Raw genomic sequence first — 12,218 nt, 5'->3', positions numbered from 1 at the left:
TAATTCATATCTATAATTTAAAATATATTTTATTTTTATTTCCCTATTTTGCAATTCTTTTAAACTCTTTTGAGGGATAATAGTTTTTATAATTTTCACCAAAAATGAATAATTTTATAATTAGTTACATATAAAGGTTTTAAAAGAAAAGTTTCTAACTTTCTCATAACAAAGAAGATTTATTAACTCTTACTGTTTTATAATTTACAACCGTCTGTTCCTCAAACATTGGTATTTTTAGGATATCGTGATATTTTTTTATAACCTACTAATGAGCAAACAAAAAATGAAGATAATACAAACACTACTGCACGCGATGAATTCGGATTAAGCTCAATCTGTATTGGAACAGCAATATGTATTGGAATCATTGACGTTGTTAAAAAAAGCTTCTTTTCTCACTTCGTGGCATTCCGCTATCTTTCTCTTCTAATCAATATCGCAACAAGTTGCAACCCGACCGGAAGACACGAGAAAAACTCTCTGGATTAGATCTGATATAAATATACAGCTAGATTTAATCTGATTTAGAAATATATTGTATATGGCATAAAATAAAATAAAATAAGATTATACATATTATACAAGTAGACTTTATACAATACTAATTATTTTTAAAATCATAAGTAATGATACAGTTATACATTTTAATTTATCTGATTCACTTTCTATTTTCTATTATATTTTTTTATATGTCAACTAAGGAGTAAAAGTATTCTGGAATTTTGTAAATAAAGAGATAGCTTGTGATGATTAATTAATTAAAAAAAAATGTTTAAGTTTATAAAGAACATTTAAGAACAAAGGCTAAATTATTTCCAAGCACAAACATAATTCGAAACATTCGAGCTTCAAATCGCGCCGAATGACCCTTCGCAGGACTTTTCATCCCCTTTTGCTCGAGTGGAGTCTCTCACGTAGCAACGTGCTTCTCCGGCGACGACAAGAACGCATGCGCGAGAATAACGAACGATTTCATTTTCGCTCGCGTAACAACCCTTGATAATTGTTAAACGGTTCGATAGATAGGAGCGATTGGTCGCAATGAGCTAGAAACTTCATTATCCGGGAAAACATTTCCATTCCCATGTTGTATTTTGAAGTAAAGATTATACGCGTATATTCGCTTTCGTCTCCACCCTCAATTGCCAAGATCGTTAGGTGCTGCCTCGTCCTGCGATTCCATCACGAGATTTTTCCGTCATTATTGATCCTTGGCGGGACTGCCGTTTACCTTGCTCCTCGAAACAGCGGAACTCGTGGGTGGGCAGAAATGGGTCAGGGCTAAGCGAAAGCGTGCCATGTTCCATTTTCACACGATGTTCTAGGCCCGTAACAAAGTGTCCTATTTATACTCCTTTCGAAAATATATCACTTGGCGTATTCACGTCCATCGTTGGTGCGAAGACATTTCGTATTTACCTTCAGATCACATATTCTACAGATATATATAGTATTACAGAAATATTATAATGTGCAAACTTTAATTTAACCTTTAAGTAGGTGACTACAGCACTCTACGCATAGTCATCTTAAAAACTTGGTTCTGGAAAAGGAAAATACAATATAAAGAATTGCCTAGAAGTCTTAAAGCTCATTATTTTTACATTCCTCTATCCCATAAGCATATAAATAATGTAAATTTATACATATTATTAAAAAATATAATTTTAAAAAAAGTAAAATTTGTTTACAGAGTGTTCTGAACATCTTACTTACCTACTTAAAGGTTAAGATATGTTAATAGTTAAGAATAGAAGAGAGCACGAGGCAAGGGTTTTTCTAAAAACTATTAGTAACATAAAACAACATCGATTTATTCAACACAAATACTTGCACGTTATGATAGAGGTTTGTAGTAATGATATAATAATGATAATAATATTCATATGTACACGAAATAAGGCACGTTTGATATATTAATTAAATGCGCGACAGGCCCGTGCGTGGAAAACATGGGTCTTTTTTCTTTCGGCGGTCGCGCGTTAGTCGCGTTTATAATTACTATCAATCGTCTCCGTCCCTTACGATATGCAACGTCCTTACCAACAGTAGAAAATGTCATATATATATATATATATAATCTGTATAAACGTCTTCGACCCTGCACTCTTGCGTTCGCGTCTGCTCGCGTCGGACCCTTAGGAATGAATCGCGAGGCGGATTCTCGCATGCGAGATTATCCGCGACTTACACAATCACACTCCCTAAGCTATTCAAATATGTCTCGTATAGCGCATTGGCAAAATTGCGGCTACGAGAAACTCGATTAATCCTAAAATGAGAATCGCTAGTTAGTCGTGTCTAACTAAGCACGCATTCGTACATGGGCCAGCGTTCGCTGCTTCCTTTCTCCCCTTGTTTGCGAATTATTTTTCGCAGTTAAACGTATATAACGCAATCATACGCCCACGATTAATTACACGCGAAATCGCAAAATCTAGCGCGACGCGGCTCGCGCGAAAAGTGCAGTCGCGCAACTCCACAATTTTCATTGCGATATCTGAACCTTTTTATTCGGCTGATGTTAACAGAGCTATGTGCGCTTTTTCTTAATTCTCGTCAAGAAAAAGTTCCATGTACATGATATTTGAATTTCTTTTGCTACATTTTTTTCGACATATAAAATTTTATAATTATGTTCTCAAAATGTAATGAAGAAAAGAAAAAAAAAGAATAAAATTGCGTCACATGATTCGTAGAATTAATAATAATACAGGTCAATGCCTAGTTCCAATCGTCGATTTAATAGTTATGCATTTCTGCACATGTAGCGGTATTTGTGATTTTGTTGGCACGCAAAAATTATTTTCAAATTTGAATACCTCGAAAACTTCACGGATGAATTGTTAGACCACTAGTTGTAAATTAGACCATTCTCAGGCGAACATGTTATAAATTTTTAAACACGTAACTAACAGGTAAAGACTTGTTAATGTATTTTAGATTTAAATCTTACTTTTATACGAAGACTGTATTATGCGCGTCGATTCTTGACCGCGCTCATATAATGATATGTAGCTAAAATTATAAGAAACGATGTTTCCTTATAAAAGTGTACTTTTATAAGGTATTCGCTAGCGAATTTACACATCCAACTAATCGCCGATTCACGATCGCGAGTCGTTCGCGGCTGTCGAAAGCGATGACGATTCGCTTACGATTAATAATTCATACATGTTCATACACTTAGTGACACTCTCTTAGACCTACTTAGGCGATACTTACGTTCTCTGAACTGGCATCAAGACATTGTATCTTATACGAATGTATTGTACAAACAGAATCAAACAATTCGTCTCCGGAATGTTTTACCGCTTTCCTCCTTTGCGCGTTTCTAATTAAACCTATGCGAATATCTAAATTAAAAACTAAAAAGAAAATATCATATATTCTCTTTTTGTCACACGCGAAATGTCGCCGTCATCGTCTCGGCGAGTCTGGAATGTAAAATTCACCTCCGAAGAGGTAGCAAGAAAGAGACTATAAACGATCGACGAATGCTATCGCGGATAATCGAATCGCCGATTAACGATATGACGTCTGGCAATTATTTTAATATGAGGAATGACGTTAGTGAATGATATTATTGCACTTTCTCGAAATATTTCTCTCGAACACCGAGAGAAGCGTAATTGAGAATAACTTGAAGGTAAACCATCTTTACTTATAAGCATGCTATCTCATGAGCCGTTGCATGAGAATAATGCAAATTGTTCAAACGCGATTTGCATTAAGGGTGCTATAATTCTCTTTGCGTTTTTCCCTCAAACTCGCACATGGCACTTCAAGAGTTAGCAGAAGGGCACGACTGCGCAGATATCGTCTAATACAATCTTCTGAAATCATTCGGTACACGCAAACACTAAGTGTTTTCATTAACGGCGATGTAGGTTCACTATTTTGTAGGAGTTCGTCCTTGGTTATAGCTTGAGATGGGAATATTTGAAATTTGGCACTTGATTTTTCTAAAGGATAACGGCCGCGTTCAAACTCGTCGAAAACATTTTGCAGTTCGTTCTTGAAATTGCTGTAGTATAGAGACAGAAAGGGAAATAATTCGCTACTCGTTATTCAGACGAACAATCAACGATTCGCTCGCTAAGATCGACACGACGTGTCGTTTCTATGACAGTATCAAGCATTCCGCTTCCCTTTTGATCCTCATGGAAGCGCGAATGATCAATGAACGAAAGTGATGATCGAGAGCTATTTCGATGGTCGATACAATCACGTTCGTTCACGACCACGTTCGAGCCAATCTCTCGTAATACTCTTAGTACTTAGGGCTATCAATATGAAACTCAAATCATAATCGATTCGAGCGCCATACAGTGCTCGGAACTTATTCTAATTAAATGCAGTTTCTCGAGTACAAAATTCTCAAAGTATACTGTTCTCGCAAACGTTTCGTTGCATCGATCGATCTTTTGTTTCACACATTTCAAGCTTGTCGATAAGAAGTCAATGATGGACCCTTTTATTCTCGATGATCGTTCCTTGAGAAAACGCGTGGAGTTTGAGTTGGTCCATCAAGTGATTCCGAGCGGTTCCGCAGGAATTTTCGCAATGTCTTGCGGAATTCGCGAGATTTATCTACCAAAGCGGGTTTTGGCGATTGAAAATCGTTTCCCTGGTAGCCAAGATCCGGCGCGATCAGAAGCGTGATTGCGATTGTGGGAATGACGACGCGAAAAGGCGCGGTATCACAGCTTCGATGGATCGTAATTCTCGAAGGACCATCTCTGTCTCAGGGCATTGGGCGAGCATTCTTCCATCACCAGTTGCTGCTTGCTCTCTGTAATCGCCAGACATTTGTCGCTGCTACCGTGCCTGATATGATTAGTCTGGAAACAGAAGTACGGGATGATTCCAGTTTCCCTTCGAAGAGCAATTTAAATCAAAGAAAATTAATTTCTAAATAAAAATACTTTGTAGCTAAATTGTTTCATTTAATATTAAAATCTGCTCTCATAGATTAGCAAAAGAATGTTTCGAAAACGGTTCATTACCTGAGGATTGTAGATCCATTGTTGATTTCCTTTACTGCCGTGACAAGGATAGAGAATAACGTCGCTGCCGCTGTAGTCCAAGCACGACTCGTCTCGACGGATTTCGCCCGTCTTGCTGAGCATCCAGTACTGCGTACAGACAATCTTGATTAATATTTCCAAGAATTGCAGACTCGTCTACGACCAGCGAGATTTTAACAGCCGGGGAAAAAAAAACAATTTTGCATGAACGATCAATCGGGAATAAAGAATTGCTCGTAATAAAATTCATAATAACACACGGGATATTTTGTTATTGTAAAAATGTAAAAGAATTCGGATAAAATTTCGATAGTTAATATGTATGAATTCCTCTCTACGATTTACAAAGCGCTCGTGCCTGTTTCATCACTATTCGTCTCCGATCAAACGATAATATTCACAAAATCGGAGATATGGTCAAAACGTAAACCGCGATAATGCAAAAACGTAAAATCGTTCGTTCCGCGCATTTAATCTGTCGCATTGCGTGCTCGCGGGATGTGAAAATAAGCATGGCGTATTCACCGCACCGGTGTATTATCATGAGCGCGCGACGACCGCGGGTGGTAGACGCGGATTTTCGCGGTGCTGCCGACCGTTCGACCGATCGATTGCACGCGCCGCTTGTAAAATAACTTGTCCCGGACGATCGTGCGCGAGCGAGCTAACGAACGTGTGCGACCAACAGTTATTTACCGCGGGCAATGTACGGGTTTGCACGAAGGTGAACGCGTGCGGCGCGGCGGAAGCGCGTCAAAGCGATCCGGCTCTCGTAATGAGCGCCGGTCGTCCGATAATGGAATCCGGTGGCCCTCGAAATTGCGCTTATCTAACCGGACGCCGCGCCGCGCCGCGCCGCGCCGGCTCCGGTCGTCGCTGTTTGTGCAATTCCAACTGCCTGGAATGGACAGCGAGTGTCAAGCCTGGAGCCGCATGTGTCGCTCATGAAATATTCTTTGTGCGATTCTAACTCAACGTGCCGAAGCGAGATTCAGAAACGCGAATTCATGCCGGCCCGGCTGTCGTCGTTGAAGTCACGACCAGTTCATTTCAGGGAAAACGTTTAGAAAAAACACGGGGCGGATAATAACGCGATAAATGAAAAAATGACGGCGCAAAGACTTGTCGCGGATCTGCATATATTCGCGCGATTATAATTATTACTAATTTAATACAATTAATGAACGAGCGCGGACTGTGAATTGGGATTATGCGGCTGTCAGAACCGTCGGGTCGACAATATAGTTGTTTTGAAGTGCTTTACAAGTATAATTAGGGGATAGTGGGTACGGGGGATAACGAGAAGCAAGCATTCACCGCACACATGTATCATCAAGCGTCGTTAGCCATGCACGACCCGCGTTCCATTCTGCCTGAAACTCTCACTCAAATCAGGCTATATTATGTTGCGTTGTCTGAAGTAGATATAATGCAAGTATGTTACATGTTATCTAACGCACAGAACATCGCTGTGTTCCATCTCGCATGCTTATCTCTATGACGTAACCGCATTACTTTTCGCACGTTGTGGAAAAAAAAACAAGATTCGAGAATGGCAAACAGCGATGGGATTTCGCGAGGGCGTTATCGGCGCGCATTGTGTTCGATAGTAGTAAGATTACAGCGGGACAGCGATGTTATATCATGATCTCTGAGCATGATGATAATTCTATGTATACAGCAGAGAGAGAGAGAGAGAGAGAGAGAGAGAGGGAGGGAGGGAGCAGATATATGCATTGTAGTGTCTCTGTAAACTGACCATCCGGCGCGGGCGACCGCAACCCGGCTATCTCTCGCGATGCACTCGCCTTCCATCCGATGATACGATTATTCATCTTCCATCATCCGCGCTCACGACTGATCCCGAATCGCCGGTGTGCATCCCAGCGCTGCGTCCCTTTTCCCCACGTAGCGTACAGGGTCGCGACTTTATCAGTGTCACGCGGGCGACGACCGAAAGCGTAATTGCCGTGAAACCGCGGCTTAATTGCGAGGGCAAACAGCTAAATTAAAGCAGCGCTTTACCGGACTAAGCAAGCACCGTCGACTGATTGTGTTTTTGGTTGTAACCGGTCGCCACGGTTGTTAAACGCCGGCGTTTCGGTATTCGCGTACACGTATACGTATTACGTGCTTGTACGTGAAAGACAGGAAATACCTACGCACGCGGGTTTCGGGCGCGTGTTTCGTGCAGTGTGTGAGCTCTGGCGAGCTCTAATAACAGACCGCGCAATCGACCGAACGAGTGCAAGAAACAAGATAAACCACGGATTTACATGGTACGCAGGTACGCTCGATTCCGTCGAGTGGCAAGCGTAAGCTCGCTAATAAATGAACGGAGTAGGTCGTTGATGAAATTGCTGCTGTTGTTTTTCGCGCGTTTATCCGCTCGCCCTGCATTGTCATCGACGTAGATAAAAGAAAAAGAGACACAAAAACATGATAAACAGTTACATCTTTATTCGACGTTTATTTTTGTCAAACCAATTATCAATTAAGCCTTCGTTTTGAGAGTTAAAAGTAGAGAGTTGAGCGATAAAATATAACACACGAAAAGATGAAATTTACATTGTGAAAAGATGAAAAGAATGGATAGAATTGTAAAAATGTCCAAGTGCATGCGATGTTTAGGCGATATTTGCACTTTGATATTCTCACTCTTGTTCGTGGGTTATGGGAGGAGTCAAGTCGATGATTAAATCAAAGTCTACTATATCAATGTGAGAAATGATGATAACATGGTAAGAAATCGTGCCAAAAGGCAGCAATTGGGGTCATCTCACCGAGAGGTAGTAGAGACATGGATTGATGAGCACCTGCACCAGATTAGCGACGTCACTAATCGCGTCGAAACGCAGGAGTAGGACGATTAGTGCCAGGTTAGCATGCACGCGAGCGCACATGCGTCCTAAGGATCAGTTGCAAATCGCTTTTACAAGTCGCGTAGATTTATGACCCCGAAACCAGATATTAGATCAGAAATATGCCTGCCACCCATCCATCGACCGATTAGGAAAGCTTCGATGGGTAATATCATGAATGTCCGTTAGTTACAATCAGTAATCATATCAGCTTCATATCGTTTTCATATCGGCTTAGTATTGTTTAAGATTGCTGGAAATTGACGGCTTCGCGAATGTGTACCTGATTGCCGCCTTGACGGTGACAGGGATACATGCCCACTGGCTGATGTAGGTCTTCGATTTTCCCTGATGAATCTATACACATTCCGCTAGTAACTTGTCGTATCTGCGTTAGAATTCAAGAGAAATTCACACGGTTACTCTGGGAACGTGAAAGACTCGCTCATCCACCAGCATTTTGTGCGACAGCGCACGATTTTGTCTTTTTTCGCGCCGCACGTTCGAGAATATCCAAGCAGCCGGAAGCGCGACACACATGGCATTGAATGAACAAGCGCGGGTGCGTCATTAGGCACTCGGCCGTTGTTGGGGAAATGATAATGGATCGATATATATCGCCAATGAAACGGAAACTCGATTTTCTAGTAATTTGGTATGTAGCTTCAATTAGCTTCGCAGTGGAATTACGAGACGCACATTTCGAAACGAGCAATCCGTGTACATTGTTTATTCACGCAGGATTATACGATAATAATTAAACTAAATACCGGCGGTTCGCAGTGACTAACAGGCGCTATCGTTGTTCCGTGGCTGAAAGCCGAAACAATCAGTTCATACAAGACAATCGAAAAATTTTGTAGAAACTAAATAGCTATTATTTTGCAATAAAAAAGGTAAAAGCGAATAAAATGAGATAAAACAGAATTAAAATTAAATACTATACTGTGGAAGAAGCATTTTTATTAATAGTGTAAAAAGAATATATGTGATAAAATACATTAAAAATAAAAAATTATAAAAGAGCCAATAATTCGTTTAGTTAACATAAAAGTGTATAATATATATTTTTAAAATAATAATTATCTGAACTTGTATAAAAAAATAATCCAGGCACTTTTAAAAACTATCAATGCACTTTCTAATACATATTTATAATTTTACCTTCGAAGCATTTTAGATAAACTTTTATGAAAATGCTACTCATAGCAAGGTATTCTAAATATATTACTGAATGTGAGTCATAAAACTAGCCAAGTTTTTTTTAATGTTGATTTATAACTATTTATATTATACAATCTAGAAATGCAGATTTTTGCTACCTAATCAAAATAACGAATTTCTCAGGGTGATATTCGATTCATTTCATTTCGTTTCATTCTGTTCGTTCGTTAATATTATAAAATAACAGCTATTTAATTTTGGCAACTTTACAATTGTCATTTTGTATGTCGAGCAGCAGAACAATTGATTGCCATCAATATACAATTCACCACACCGGTCGCATACATATTAAATTCTTTGATTTATAAATTGATTTATACTACAACTCAATTTATAAATCAAATTAACAGAAATTTGATTACTCATAGAATCTTTAATTTCTATTACATACGTATTATCAATTTTGACACTGTGATGTAATAAAACACGTTATTCTGCAGTGGATATACTGCCGTAACAAACAGTAAACGTTCAACGTCTCGAAATATAGTCGAGCACATGCCTATGTATAATACTTTCAAACGCGATCACAAAGTGACAGCGTGGAGAACTTTGAAGCCGAATATAAAAACAAACCAAATTCAACAAAAATCGTGTTTCCGTTTTAAACTTTGAGGACAACAGTTGCACACATCAAGCATGGACACGAACATTTCATGGGACAATGTGTTTTGTGGTCAAGAAAATTTTTAAGGTGGATGTCTATTGTACCTGATTTCCACCCTGTCGATGACAGGGATATAGTCCGCACGGTTTGTGCAAATCGGCCTTGCGAGCGGGCGAGTCCAGACAGGTGTTACCGCCTTCGCCGAGGTTTCGGACCTGTTTGTTGTTAGTAATTTTTTCGGACATTAGCGTGTATCCGTCGCACCGTTAGTAATACCCAAGAATATATGTACATATTAATAAACAGATTACTGAGAAAGTAACATCAACGATGTGCCATTTGGACATTTCTGTTTAACATTTTTGTTATTTCCTCGACTTGACATTTCATCATGAAACTTTGGAATTAAAATGGAAAATTATTCTCGATTAAATTAATTAAATGCGAATGAGTATTCGGTTCGAAATATCAATGCAAAATCGTTGACGCTTTGCCTTATTAAGATCAGAGTATAAAAATACATCACGCGACGCTTTTATACATGTAAAATAATATCATAATTAGATTAATAAAAATCCATGTTTCTGTATTTCTGGTAACAAGATTCGTTGACTCAATCTCTCGCGAGAATTCTAAAACAGGGTATGAAAAGGCAAAAAAGTCACGCTTTTCGTTGCGCAATGATTCTTTTTTTTTTCATGCACAGATTCTGCGGTATGCATGCCTGGCAAAGCGGGGACCGCGCAGACCGCGGATTGCGTTCTCCATTTTTCAAATAGACGGAAACAAATTGAAAATGAGGTCTGCTCGTATTTCGCTCGGTCCGACGCGTGTGTTCATGACCAAACCATACGATGTACGTGTGTTGCGTGTGTGCATGTGCGAGTGTGTATGTGGAAATGTGTGTATGTGTGCACATACGCCTGCGTGTAACAGCAGGTGCATTCAGTTACGGCGCTCGGTCAGCAGTCCTGATTTCACTGCATGCAAGAATTCTGTGGTCGTTGCAGTTTCAACGTGAACATCTTTATTCCCTTCCCCTCCTCTATCCCGCCCCACCCCTGTGTCTAACCCACGCCTTCACTCTCGTAGGAGTCGTCCTCGTCGTTGGCGTCCTCGTCGTCGGCCGACTGGAATAAAAACTCGTGATTTATAACCAGATATCCTGGAGGTCGATAAAATTTTCAAAGCTCCTGCTCCGTTGGCATTATTAAAGGTAGCTCGAAGGCTCTTAGTGAACTCAATGAGAAATGTGATCTGGTATTTAGACAACTTTACGATCCTAACTCTGCAGAGAGTTGGAGAGCTCGAAATAATATAATACCGCGGAAAGTCACGTATTTCGGACATTTTTTGAATTTCATACCTCATTATTTTATAATCCAAAGAAGAACGTGTCTCCTTCAGTTTTCCCTCGGTAAATCTCTGTATTCATTCGTACATGAGAAAAAATTGACTAATGTTAACAGTGATTTTTCAAGAATATTTCTAGAAAGATTATATGTATAACAAGCGCTGCATTCAAAGATATTATAAAGGCTTTATTAAAAATCATATTGTAGGATGCGGGATCGATGCAAGATTGTAAGGGTTAAACAAAACCGCGTTCCGTTTTGCGTTTTTATCATTTCATGCGGTTTTGCATAGGAAATCCATGCAGTTCGCGTAGAACGACTCAAAAATCGTGGTATACCCCCGGAGAAATATACGCCCTCCCCTGTGCGCACGTACGTAGAAACACGTGCACATTCGAAATTATTCACGTCGTGTACGATTTCTGGACCGTCGTAGAGCCGTGTGAACTATAAATCCAGTCATCCCTCTTCCTCCCATACGATAGGAAGGTCGAGCGTGATTTAGCCGTTTCTGCAAAAGCAAATAAAAAGTAAAGAGAGGAAAGGGAAGGGGGGAGAGAGAAAGAGAGAGAGAGAGAGAGAGAGAGCGCGCGCGCGTATGTGTGTAAAGGGTGGCGAAGGTGAGAAACTCGGATAGAAGACAGTAGGAATATAAGTTTCGCCTCGAACGGAATTGTTATTTTGTGTGCAATGCGACAATGAAGTCCGAAATCCTCGTCGCACATAAATTCTGTTATTGTGAAATTGCCGATTGCATTTCGAAATGCAATCGAAAACGGCAATGCGAAAATAAAGTTTCGGATTTCGAAATTGTTGTTTTAAAGAGAATCTGGAATTTTTTTAAATAAGTCGAATTTATATTTAATTAGAAGTATATTATGCATTATATAGAAATACTGGTTCTATGTAGACGAGTATTGATTATTTGTCAGCGTTACGTAAAAATTATGATAAAATTTTCTGCAGACATTTTAATATTAAAAGAAATTATTAAAACTTCTAATTCATAAAAATTCATGTTAGATTAGTAATAACTAAATAAATAAGGTAAAATTTGATAAGCTATTGTAAAATCTCTTTGAGTTTATGTGTATTAAAATAAAGATAGAGTCTCTACTATCCAAGATTATATGTCACG

At 39.3% G+C, this 12,218-nt stretch overlaps 1 protein-coding gene across 3 annotated transcripts in view; it reads right to left on the bottom strand.

Moving 5' to 3' along the window:
- Positions 1-2,677: 2,677 nt before the first annotated feature.
- The window catches only part of Pgant9 (polypeptide N-acetylgalactosaminyltransferase 9), a 106,655-nt gene continuing 97,114 nt past the window's right edge, over positions 2,678-12,218 (bottom strand). The window contains exons 10-13 of one of the 3 annotated variants that reach the window (XM_018448040.1): positions 9,830-9,940; positions 8,178-8,282; positions 5,013-5,141; positions 2,678-4,847 (exon numbers count right to left, since the gene is read on the bottom strand). In XM_018448040.1, coding sequence (XP_018303542.1) covers positions 4,707-4,847; positions 5,013-5,141; positions 8,178-8,282; positions 9,830-9,940 — 486 coding nt within the window. In that variant the 3' untranslated portion in view covers positions 2,678-4,706. The remainder of the gene's footprint in view (positions 4,848-5,012; positions 5,142-8,177; positions 8,283-9,829; positions 9,941-12,218) is intronic. The other 2 variants (XM_018448041.1, XM_018448042.1) reach the window with 2 other exon arrangements.

The sequence above is a fragment of the Mycetomoellerius zeteki genome, unplaced genomic scaffold (assembly GCF_001594055.1).
Source record: "Mycetomoellerius zeteki isolate Tzet28-1 unplaced genomic scaffold, Tzet1.0 scaffold218, whole genome shotgun sequence".
NCBI lineage: Eukaryota > Metazoa > Arthropoda > Insecta > Hymenoptera > Formicidae > Mycetomoellerius > Mycetomoellerius zeteki.
Note: the sequence above shows the minus strand (reverse complement) of the source record. Positions and strands in the feature narration are given on the sequence as shown.